We start from the raw sequence: 13,130 nt of genomic DNA, 5'->3' as shown, positions 1-13,130 counted from the left end.
ACCCTCAGAAGGTGGAGCCAACCCACAGATAAAGGGTCAAGAAAAACCAGGAAGAGAAGAAGAGTGCTGGAAGGATCTATGAACAATAGAGAAAGAGACAATAGAGATTGGCTGGATTTACCGTGTATGAGCTGGACTGTTTTGGACTTACCTGTTGGCGTTTGGACCTGGACCTACCGAGAACCCGATTCGTGTACCGAACCCTGCTATCCTTGACCTCGCCTACGGCCTGGGTGGACCAGGACCGAGAAACAAACACACAGGTACTGTCCTGTTCGAAAGAACTCTCATTCTTGGGTGATTTGGTGACAGTTTACCACTTAGTTTGTGACAAACGCTCCTAACCTTGAAGAGGTTTGCCACAATACTGACTCAACTCCAGACACTTTAATAATGGAAAGATTGATGTAAAAAATGTATCACTAGCAACTTTAAACAATACGACTTAATATAATGTTTACATACCTTACATTACTCATCTCATATGTATATACTGCACTCTATACCATCCACTGTATCTTGCCTATGCCGTTTTATACCATCACTCATTCATATTTTCTTTTATGTACATATTCTTGTTCATTCCTTTACATTTGTGTGTGTATATGGTAATTGTTGTGAAATTGTTAGGTTTGATTACTCGTTAGATATTGCTGCTTTGTCGGAACTAGAAGCACAAGCATTTCTCTACACTCGCACGCACATCTGCTAACCATGTGTTTGTGACAAATAAAATTTGATTTGATTAGAATAGAATAACAGATTGTCCCCTCCTTCTGCCAGGCAGTCAGGGACACGTCCTCCCTCGTGGCAGGACACTGTAAATACCATCCGTCATGCTTCTATGTGGAGAGGAATGAAATCTCCAGGTTCCCACTTCTACCCATCTCAAGCCTATGAGCAGTTTTTTCTTCTTTTACAGTAACTGTCTAAATGAGATGAAGATATGTATGAGTCTGGTGGTGAGATACTGGAGTGTGATGGAGGGGGAATAGAGTGATGGCCTGTGTGTGTGACCCTCCCCCTCTCTGTCGGTCCTGCAGGAGAAGGAGGTGACCATCACCATGCCAAGCGGAGAGACGTCTGTGGCCACTGTACGCATCTGGAACGAGACGGTGTCCAACCTGACTCTGATGGCTCTAGGCTCCTCCGCCCCAGAGATCCTGCTGTCGGTCATAGAGGTGGGTGTCACATCATAAAGACTCCTCCGACCACAACTCATAAGCGGGTGTCACATCATAAAGACTCCCCCGGCCACATCTCATAAATGGGTGTCACATCATAAAGACTCCCCCGGCCACATCTCATAAATGGGTGTCACATCATAAAGACTCCCCCGAACACATCTCATAAATGGGTGTCACATCATAAAGACTCCCCCGAACACATCTCATAAATGGGTGTCACATCATAAAGACTCCCCCGAACACATCTCATAAATGGGTGTCACATCATAAAGACTCCCCCGACCACATCTCATAAATGGGTGTCACATCATAAAGACTCCCCCGACCACATCTCATAAATGGGTGTCACATCATAAACACCCCCACCCAGCGACATCATATCAGCAGCAGTGTATTATACTGGAATGAAGCTGAAAATGAAATGGATATCTACTTTAAACGTATTGTCAAATCTTACCAATATAACATTTACGTACAATTTGTACATGGCCTTTTTGATTTATAGTTCTCTAAATGTCTTTCTCTCCTCTGTCTCCCGGGGGTTAGGTGTGTGGACACGGGTTTGAGGCGGGTGAGCTGGGCCCTGGCACCATCGTGGGCAGCGCTGCCTTCAACATGTTTGTGATCATCGCCATCTGTGTGTGGGTCATCCCTGAAGGAGAGACCAGGAAGATCAAACACCTGCGCGTGTTCTTCATCACAGCCTTCTGGAGTATCTTCGCCTATATCTGGCTCTTCCTCATCCTCTCTGTCATCTCACCCGGAGTAGTGGAGGTGTGTGTGTGTGTGTGTGTGTTAGCAAATGTGTATAAAACAATTAATCCCAGTTCGGATGTATGTCTTGTAATGGTCCCCTGTCTTTGTTTGTGTTCAGGTGTGGGAGGCCCTGGTCACCCTGCTCTACTTCCCAGTGTGTGTGATCCTGGCCTGGATCGCCGACCGACGCCTGCTTTTCTACAAGTACATGGCCAAGCGTTACCGCGCCGACAAGCACGGCATCGTCGTGGAGACGGAGGGGGACACAACTCCGAAAGGCTTCGAGATGATTATGGACGGAAGGTTCCCACCAAGGGGAGGGGCGGTGGGAATGATGCCCAGTGAGAACTGCCAGGATGGGGCCAACAATGTGGCGGGCACCGTGGCCTACCTGCCCAACTCCAACAGCACCATGGTGACCGTAGAGAATGCCAAGGAGCTGGACGAGAGCCGCAAGGAGGTGAGAGAGACCTGCTGTTACAGGGATTAGAGAGAGAGAGGTGTACAGTAGGGAGGAGAGAGAGAGAGGTGTACAGTAGGGAGGAGGAGAGAGAGAGGTGTACAGTAGGGAGGAGGAGAGAGAGAGGTGTACAGTAGGGAGGAGGAGAGAGAGAGGTGTACAGTAGGGAGGAGGAGAGAGAGAGGTGTACAGTAGGGAGGAGGAGAGAGAGAGGTGTACAGTAGGGAGGAGGAGAGAGAGAGGTGTACAGTAGGGAGGAGGAGAGAGAGAGAGAGGTGTACAGTAGGGAGGAGGAGAGAGAGAGAGAGAGGTGTACAGTAGGGAGGAGGAGGAGAGAGAGAGGTGTACAGTAGGGAGGAGGAGGAGAGAGAGAGGTGTACAGTAGGGAGGAGGAGGAGAGAGAGAGGTGTACAGTAGGGAGGAGGAGGAGAGAGAGAGGTATGGTGGATATACTCATCCCATTCATGTCCACCCACATAGCACCTGTCAGGAATAGATATGGCTTGAGAGAGTAAAAAGAGATGGAGAGAAGAAGAGGATACACCCACCTCAACTACACATACAAACACAGTGGAGCAAAGGAGACCATTAAGAGCTACTAACGTGCTGAACCTACAAGACTCACAAACCTTCTCTCTGTGTCGAGGTTGTGTGTCTGTGTCCCTCTTTTTCAGCACCTGTTCCTCTGCCCCCAGGTGATCCGCATCCTGAAGCAGCTGAAGCAGAAGTTTCCGGACAAGGAGCTGGATCAGCTGGTAGATCTAGCCAACTACTACGCCCTCCTCCATCAACAGAAGAGCCGCGCCTTCTACCGCATCCAGGCTACGCGCATGATGACCGGTGCCGGCAACGTGCTCAAGAGGCATGCCGCCGACCACTCCCGCCGCGCCGCCGCCGTGGACGAGGAAGTGGTCTGCGAGGACGACGACCTGGCTGAGTGCAGCCGCCTGGCGTTCGAGAGCACCCACAGCCAGTGTATGGAGAACTGCGGCGTACTGAGGCTGGCTGTGGTGTGTCAAGGGGGCCTGGGGGAGAGCACCTTCTACGTGGACTACCGGACCGAGGACGGCTCGGCCAACGCCGGGTCTGACTACGAGTACAGCGAGGGAACGCTGGTGTTCAAACCCGGAGATACCCGCAAGGAGATCAAGGTGAGGGGTCAGTGGAAGGGGAGGGAAGTAAACAGTAATGTACAGTTATAATCAATTATAGTAAGAAGCATTGCACAACTGTGCTGCCAAGCAGATCCCCAGCTCGGTCGTTAGACCTGCTTGTGGTGGGCAGATCCAGACGTCACGTAATGGACGGAGCAGAAAACAGCCGTAGCAACCGATTACCCTCTGAATTAGAGTCCTCTCTGTCCCTGATCAACCGTCTCATATTGTCTTAGAGGAGCCAGTAGAACTGGAGAGTCTTCCGGAAGCTGGAGCACATTAAAGTCTGCCTCATGGTCCTGACTGACAGTGGATACGACTTCATCTGAGTGGGAGAGACGGTAAAAAAAGGAGGAAGTGGGCTGTGAAGTGTGTTGTCCTTGGAGAGGATGTTTCTCTCTTTGAACTTGTCGTAGTTTTCAAGTCATTTCATGTTCACGCTTAGACAGAGGACAAAGAGAATGTGTATTTCTAGACCGCAGGAGGGGTGTTGAGGAAAGGGAGAAAACTAGGAATGTGAAGAGAGAGAGAGAGAGAGAGAGAGAGAGTTAGGGAACAACTCAATTGCGTTATTTCATCACAGTAGCTTGTCAACCATTAGACATGAATGAGTGACTACAACAATCAACCCCTTAGTGTCCCAAGTCTTTGACGATCAGTGAGGTTGATTTGATGCGTCTCTCTCAAGCGTTTGTGGTCTGCAACAGCTGTCACATTCTGTCTTCAAACAACAGTGTTTCTCTTATCCTTTTAAAGACTGGCACTTCCTCCAAGACGAGTGAGTACACAATAGTTAAAATATCAATAAATTAATGTGTATTGCGTGTATCTACCGACGGCCTGTACAGGTCCAGAAAGATACATCCGTTGTTTTGTTCTTTTTGTCTTGCTCTGCCTGCAAAACATGCTGGATGATTCAGAATCAATTGAAGAGCTTGAACGATTCATTTGCGAGAGATACTTACGAACTCAAAGGTTTCTGAGGATTCAAGCATTGTTATTAAGGACAACCAACCAACCCAATCAGCAAAACAAACCAAAGCCAAGTTGGCCAATTGGTATCAGCGATGGAACCAAACCATCCCCTAGTAAGAAGGCGAGGTTTACTGATATGGATGTGGACTTCTTAAAATCCATCAATGAGAGGCTTGCCAAACTTGATATCTTGGATACATTACGAGAAATGTCCTTTGGTCTGATAAAACAAAAATAGAATTGTTTGGCCTTAATGACCATCGTTATGTTTGGAGGAAAAAAGGAGGAGGCTTGCAAGCTGAAGAACACCATCCCCACAGTGAAGCACGGGGGTGGCAGCATCATGTTGTGGGGGTGTTTTGCTGCAGGAGGGACTGGTGCACTTCACAAAATAGATGGCGTCATGAGGAAGGAAAATTATGTGGATATATTGAAGCAACATCTCAAGACATCAGTCAGGAAGTTAAAGCTTGATCGCAAATGGGTCTTCCCATTTGTTGTGGCAAAATGGCTTAAGGACAACGAAGTCAAGATAATGGAGTGGCCATCACATAGCCTGACCTCAATCCTATATAAAATCTGTTGGCTGAACTGAAAAAGCATGTGCGAGCAAGGAGGCCAACAAACCTGACTCAATTACACCAGCTCTGTCAGGAGGAATGGGCCAAAATTCACCCAACTTATTGTGGGAAGCTTGTGGAAGGCTACCTGAAACGTTTGACCCAAGTTCAACAATTTAAAGGCAGTGCTACCAAATACCAATTGAGTGCATGTAAACTTCTGACCCACTGGGAATGTGATGAAAGTAATCAAAGCTGACATTAATCATTCTCTCTACTATTATTCTGACATTTCACATTCTTAAAATAAAGTGGTGATCCTAACTGACCTAAGAGAGGGAATTTTTACTAGGATTAAATGTATTTGGCTAAGGTGTATGTAAACCTCCGACTTCAGCTGTAAATTCAAACAATACTAATACCATTTAAATATAATACATATGGAAGTTGTGCTGGACTATGGTAGATGAATAATCAGTTTATCTTTTCAGACTGTTAAAGTATTTATGTCTGTAACAGTGTGATATGTGAAAATGTGTTCGTATTATAAATTGTATTTTAATGTTTAAGGACTCTTGGAAGATTACTCCAAATGAGGACTAAAAGAGATCCTAATAAGATCAAATGAAAATCAATTCTTCATCACACCTCCATCCTACACCTTTTCCCAGGTCGGCATCATCGATGATGACATCTTCGAGGAGGACGAGCACTTTTTCGTGCGGCTGCTCAACTTGCGCATCGGTGACGCCGAGGGGATGTTCGAGAGTGATGAGCCAGGCGCGAGACCCAAGGGTCGCCTGGTGGAGCCACTGGTCGCCACGGTGACCATCCTGGACGACGACCATGCTGGATTCTTCACATTCCGTAATCGGCTGGTGCGCGTCAGCGAGAGTGTTGGCACCATGGAGATCTCAGTGGTGCGGAACTCGGGCGCCCGCGGCACGGTGATCCTGCCCTATCACACGGAGGAGGGCACGGCGAAGGGGGGCGGCGTGGACTACGAGGACACCCAGGGAGAGCTGGAGTTCTCCAACGACCAGACAACGTGAGTAGTGATGGACGGACGTCCACACTCCATCGTTTCCTACTCTACCCTACTCCCTCATTCCCTCCCTCCCTCCCCCTTCCCTCTCACTACTCCATGCCAGTTACTGTTCTCCATTATTCATGAAGGCCAAACTGGAGTGAGCTTTCGCTCATCAATGGCTTGTGTGTTTGTGCTCAACTCATAGCCAATACTGTATTCACACTGCTATGTGTTGCTGCCTTAAAGTAGGCTACATCATGCTATATTATCATATTATTATCATATTATTATCATGCTATATTATCATGCTATATTATCATGCTATATTATCATGCTATATTATCATATTATTATCATATTATTATCATGCTATATTATCATGCTATATTATCATATTATTATCATATTATTATCATATTATTATCATGCTATATTATCATATTATTATCATATTATTATCATGCTATATTATCATGCTATATTATCATATTATCATGCTATATCATCATGCTATATTATCATGCTATATCATATTATTATCATATTATTATCATAATATTATCATGCTATATTATCATGCTGTATTATCATGCTGTATTATCATGCTGTATTATCATGCTGTATTATCATGCTGTATTATCATATTATTATATCATGCTATATTATCATGCTATATTATCATGCTATATTATCATATTATTATCATGCTATATTATCATGCTATATTATCATGCTATATTATCATGCTATATTACCACACTATCTGTATTCATGTCACAGTCTTAGCTCATTCTGGTTCTCTTTCTCTCTTGCCACAAAATTTGCACAGTAATGGTCATTTCAACATCTTGTTTATTTCTCATTCAGCTCTAATTTCACTCTCATCTCGCTATATCTATCGTTCCCTTCTTCCTCTCTCTCTCTCTCTCTCTCTACAGATCTAGGATCTTAATTTGATCACCCTGTTGCAGGAGAACGTTCCTGCAATGCAGTAAATGCAAAACGTGTAGTGTATTTAAGGTTTTAAAAGGCTTCTGAAGTTTGGAATTTCCACTTAGAAATTTCAGACTAGATTTTTCCCCCCAAAATATTGATCAGAAAAATGTCCATTGATTATAATCCACATATTAATTCACATTTCCTGTTGCTGCAGGATTGTTTTCCTGCTGTAGCAAAATGGCTCAAATTAAGTTCCTACATCTGGATATCTCCCTTCCCCCTCTTTCTCTCTTCTCCCTCTCTCTTTGTTTCTTTGTTTCTCTCACTTCACTTGTTTATGTTTGCTCTGCCAACAGGGAGACTGTTGCTGTGGTGACATTTTCAGGCACAATGTCCTGGGAGACATTATCAGGACTAATGAGCATAATAAAAAAAAGTGAAACACGTCTTCCAACTCCCCCTCCTCTCCTCCCCTTCACCCCCTCCTATTTCCTCTTTTCATCACAGCCACTCCACATCAGCCTGTGTAAAAGCTGACCGCTAGCCCTGCACTACTCTGTAAAGGGGGGGGAGACCTATGGGTTAGATCTCCAAGAGAGGCTAAGGTTGTTCAGTAGTAGGTACATTCAAATAACCTACAGTAGGTAGTACAGTAAAGGACCTCCAGTAGGTAGTACAGTAAAGGACCTCCAGTAGGTGGTACATTAAATGACCTCCAGTAGGTGGTACAGTAAAGCACCTCCAGTAGGTGGTACATTAAATGACCTACCAGTAGGTGGTACAGTAAAGCACCTACAGTAGGTGGTACAGTAAAGCACCTACAGTAGGTGGTACAGTAAAGCACCTACAGTAGGTAGAATCACAGGATGGAAGGAGCAGTGGATGGGGATGGGGGGGGGACCTATGGGTTAGATTTCCAAGAGAGGCTAAGGTTGTTCAGTAGTAGGTACATCAAATAACCTACAGTAGGTAGTACAGTAAAGGACCTACAGTAGGTAGTACAGTAAAGGACCTACAGTAGGTGGTACAGTAAAGGACCTACAGTAGGTGGTACATTAAATGACCTACAGTAGGTGGTACAGTAAAGGACCTACAGTAGGTGGTACAGTAAAGGACCTACAGTAAAGGACGTACAGTAGGTGGTACAGTAAAGGACGTACAGTAGGTGGTACAGTAAAGGACGTACAGTAGGTGGTACAGTAAAGGACGTACAGTAGGTGGTACAGTAAAGGACGTACAGTAGGTGGTACAGTAAAGGACGTACAGTAGGTGGTACAGTAAAGGACGTACAGTAGGTGGTACAGTAAAGGACGTACAGTAGGTGGTACAGTAAAGGACGTACAGTAGGTGGTACAGTAAAGGACCTACAGTAGGTGGTACAGTAAAGGACGTACAGTAGGTGGTACAGTAAAGGACGTACAGTAGGTGGTACAGTAAATCACCTACAGTAGGTGGACAGTAAAGGACCTACAGTAGGTGGTACAGTAAATCACCTACAGTAGGTGGTACAGTAAAGGACATACAGTAGGTGGTACAGTAAAGGACCTACAGTAGGTGGTACAGTAAAGGACCTACAGTAGGTAGAATCACAGGATGGAAGGAGCAGTGGATGAGGGATGGAGCAGTGGATGAGGGATGGAGCAGTGGATGATGATTGGGCCACAGGGGATGATATACAGCAGGGGTGGCGCCCCACTGTGTTGCAGACCCCTGGGTGTCCCCTCCCTGACTGGTGTGCATGTCTGCATCTGAATTATTCAGCCGTGGAGTGATGAAATATTGATGCGGGTCCTCTGTTGTGATTTAAGTGCAAGCTGTGCCTGTTAATTTGTCTGGGGAGGCACCGGGGAGGAAGCCATCGTTTGTCTGGCTTTGTGCGGCTCCCCTGCCTGCCTGTTGCTTGATGGCTCTACGTGGCGCATGGTTAGCTCATGGATAACTGGGAGGGACCCGCGGTGGAAAGAGAGCCTTGAGGCTCTACATTAAGGACAAGATTGTGTGTGTGTGTGTGTGTGTGTGTGTGTGTGTGTGTGTGTGTGTGTGTGTGTGTGTGTGTGAGGTGAGGTGAGGTGAGCTCTCTCTGTAAAGTACAAAAAAAAATCCCTGACTAACCCCTGGGATCACATCCTTCCACTGATCCCTTTAACTGTTGAATAAAGTTAAATAAGACAGTCTCATCTATTTGTTGATTTAATGACCTTGGATACTGACCTGTGTGGGTGGGTGTGTGTATGTGTGCGTGTGCAGTCAGACCCTGCAGGTGAGGATCATTGACGATGAGGAGTATGAGAAAAAGGAGAACTTCTTCATCGTACTAGAGGAACCACGCTGGCTGAAGAGGGGAATCTCAGGTGTGTGTACTTGTAGTGTGTGTGTGTGCTGTGTGTCCTTTTCTGTTTTCCTGATGTCAGTGGTTGGGAATGGGTTGGTGCTGACTGGTATGGAGAACTGCACCTTTAATGAGTTGTGGCACCTCTTATAGAATACTGGCTCTAAAGCACAAACCCAGGTACGCTACAATTAAGTACCTGTTCCTTTTTCATCGCACTTCAGGCACTGACTGAGTTGGGCCTGATAGCTAGTACCAGTCAGGCACTATAGGTAGCTTTGTTTGGTAAAGAATGAATTTTCAATTCTGCTGGTGAGATGAAGATACAAGTAGAGATCTTTCAGTCGCAGAGCCAACCAGAGAGCTGCTGATGTCCAATTGTGTGTGTGAGGCTAAGAAAACAGAGAGGAAATAGGCCTAGTGTGTGTGTTTCGTGCCTGTGTTTTAGAGAGAGAGAGAGAGAGAGAGAGAGATTTTACTGAACTGAGGCTCTCACAAGGTCAGGGAGGTGTAATGATGTGCACTTTGACTTGTCTGGAGGTTGGACTGCTGTACTGACGGTTCTTTCTTCTTTCTTCCAGCCCTTCTGCTCAACCAAGGTAAGACCATCAGCAACTTGCCTCTCACAACCAGCCTAGAAATAGCAGACATAGAACTTTTTATTATCCCTAAATGCCCAAGGGGGGAATTGATTTTGGATTAGAATCATCCATAAAAACAACAACAAACCTTTCACATGAGTTGGTACACTATATAACAACATCAATTTAAGGGTCTATGAAGAACCATAGGAAGAAAATCCAAAACCGGACATGTTTTGGGCCTCCAGGACTGGAATTGAATAGCCCTGCTGTAGAGTTTTAAGCCTTACTTGCGTATTTCCCAGGGTGCCTTTTCAAGTGAACGTTAAAGTTACTAGTATCACCCATAACTGTGATTGCTAGTGACAGAGACATGGTTGTTGATTTCATCCATTCTCAGTCCTGTGGCCTTCACCAAGTGAGATCCCAAGTGAATACATTGTCATTAACATGTCATTCTTTAAGACAAGACAATACAATACATATTTCATGAAGCCTTCTTCTGAGGGCTTAGTTTTACCCTAATCCTGCCTGCAATCACATTATGCTAGTTTACAAAGAGATGTGCAATTCCTATTGGAATCCAGCCAGATTGGGGATATCCGACATTTGGAATTGTATTCACTCACAACTTGCATTCAGAATGACTGCCAGTGTTGGGAAGACTGAGATATGAGATTAATTTAAACAACCATTTCAGTAGCGGGTGCAATAAATCCAAGTAACAGATTGGATTAGTTTAGAAAAATATATGTTATTTATATTTGAGTAGCATAATATTAAATGTAGACTCGGCACACAAGCAGCACAGCAGATATTGAGTTGCACAGTATTTGCGCATGTGCACGGGTTCCCTTCATGCTCTTACGACCAAAACAGTGGATAAGTTGAGCTTCAAGCTCTTAGTTTTTGCAGAAATTGACCCACTAAGTGGTTTACTTTCTGCATCGATGTCATATCGCTGAGTCTAACTTTAAATGAATTCATCGATATACATGCAAAAACATAGATATTTAAACAAACAATTCTAAAAATCTACTTGCAATAGAGCATGCTGGGAAATATGATAATAAAGGGTGTGGTTTTGGTTCAACTCTGGCTATTAACACTAACTCTGGGGTTATTTTACACCACTGAGTGTTAATTTAACTCTTTACATTGTTAATTGGACTCTTTAATCAACACTGGCTAATTTGCTGTGTGCTATGAAAGGGACACATCTGCAGGCTTCCATACATTTCAAGAGCCTTTTAGAATTCTGAAGAAAAATAGATGCCATGTCAAGAAGCTCACAATTAACTCAAAGGTTCTTTATCAGGCAAGAGTTCTCCAAGGAACCTTAAAAGCCGAGGAAGAACATTGTAAGAACCTTTATTTTGTTCACACCTCTGTTGCGGTTTTAGCCACTTAGGGATTAGCACCCAGTGATACCTTGGCCACTGTGGCATAATTTACAAGTCTATTTACAGCATAAATCCATGAGAAGGACCTGCTCGCACCATAAAATGCATCACTCTCACATCGATTTGTATCCATCCCTGGATAAATATTATATGCGTATATATCGTACAACTGGCTTCTCTTGGATAAATATTATATGCGTATATATCGTACAACTGGCTTCTCTTGGATAAATATTATATGCGTATATATCGTACAACTGGCTTCTCTTGGATAAATATTATATGCGTATATATCGTTCAACTGGCTTCTCTTGGATAAATATTATATGCGTATATATCGTACAACTGGCTTCTCTTGGATAAATATTATATGCGTATATATCGTACAACTGGCTTCTCTTGGATAAATATTATATGCGTATATATCGTACAACTGGCTTCTCTTGGATAAATATTATATGCGTATATATCGTACAACTGGCTTCTCTTGGATAAATATTATATGCGTATATATCGTACAACTGGCTTCTCTTGGATAAATATTATATGCGTATATATCGCACAACTGGCTTCTCTTGGATAAATATTAGAGTACTGTCCTTCTACAGTAGTCTAGCAGTGTCCCATGACACACTTTATTCTAATGCATGTCTTAAACAGGTGTTGAAGAGCCTTACCCAATCAGGGCCCATATTCATTAAGCATCTGAGAGCAGTAGCACTGATCTAGCATCAGTTCTGCATTTTAGATCATAATGAAAAAAGAGATGGACACGAGCTGGGAGGATCTGATCCTAGATCAGCATTCCTACCCTGAGCTGCTTTGTGAATATGGGCCCTGGGATAATGGTGCTGTAATTTACCCACAGTAACCGCAGACCAGCAGTACACTTCATCATTAGAGTGTATTCGTATTTAGTATCTGGTGTAAACCCTGTAAGAGCATCACGATGAAGGAGCTGGAGCGTTGGGGGAATACAGTGGGGCAGTTGCCATGTGGTGCCTGGCAGCTCTCTAGTCCTTTCATAATTACAGCTTGTGCTTTGAAGGCAGAGGAGAGGAACTAAGAGGAATAATATCTGCCCACTCGCCACGCGGCGACGACGACACACAAACAAAGCTTCCCGTGCGTCTTCACGGCTCACCATCTTTGTCGTCCCTCCAATGAGAGGATGTGTAATTATACGCTATAAGTAGATAGGAAATATGATGCTGAATGGAAGCAGGGAGAATGGGTTTTGCCCAGCTGTTTATAGTGTATTTGAGGTGTTATTTTAAATGCGGCTTTCTGAGGACTCTATTGGTCCAGTTAAATTTTTTAACAGCCACTAAATCACACTTTGGGACATTGGTCTTTGCCCACCTCAAGTCAGCATAAATCTACCCTCATTTCAACTCACCTTCTGTCTGTTTCTTCCACAATTTCTTTCTCCAACAAAATGTCTGGCTATCTTTTTGTTGCTACGTCTCCCAGACTGCCCTACTTTCATCTTCTCATGAATATACCCCACTAATCTCTCCTTATCTCCTCACCCACACATTCACCATCAACCTCTCATCTCTCCTACTCGCCCTCCCCCACGTCTCCACATACATGAGTGATGTACTGTAAGAAGAGGAAATAATGTTGACTCAAACTCAATTATTGATAGGACACTGGCCTTGAAAGATCTGTTTGTGAGGCATGTTGGCATGTTTGAGTTTCAATTTCTCTCTCTCTCTTCACTCAACCCCCCCTCTCTCTCTCATTCCCTTCA

At 44.3% G+C, this 13,130-nt stretch overlaps 1 protein-coding gene across 2 annotated transcripts in view; it reads left to right on the top strand.

Annotated features, from left to right (window-relative positions):
• The window catches only part of slc8a2b (solute carrier family 8 member 2b), a 95,132-nt gene that overhangs the window by 66,784 nt on the left and 15,218 nt on the right, over positions 1-13,130 (top strand). For both annotated transcript variants that reach the window (XM_064974512.1, XM_064974514.1), the window contains exons 3-9: positions 1,044-1,181; positions 1,734-1,961; positions 2,062-2,403; positions 3,099-3,554; positions 5,764-6,140; positions 9,309-9,412; positions 9,972-9,989. In XM_064974512.1, coding sequence (XP_064830584.1) covers positions 1,044-1,181; positions 1,734-1,961; positions 2,062-2,403; positions 3,099-3,554; positions 5,764-6,140; positions 9,309-9,412; positions 9,972-9,989 — 1,663 coding nt within the window. The remainder of the gene's footprint in view (positions 1-1,043; positions 1,182-1,733; positions 1,962-2,061; positions 2,404-3,098; positions 3,555-5,763; positions 6,141-9,308; positions 9,413-9,971; positions 9,990-13,130) is intronic.

Source organism: Oncorhynchus masou, chromosome 9, assembly GCF_036934945.1.
Source record: "Oncorhynchus masou masou isolate Uvic2021 chromosome 9, UVic_Omas_1.1, whole genome shotgun sequence".
NCBI classification, from domain to species: Eukaryota; Metazoa; Chordata; class Actinopteri; order Salmoniformes; family Salmonidae; genus Oncorhynchus; species Oncorhynchus masou.
The sequence above is the reverse complement of the archived record's forward strand: the minus strand, read 5'-3'. Positions and strand labels throughout refer to the sequence as shown.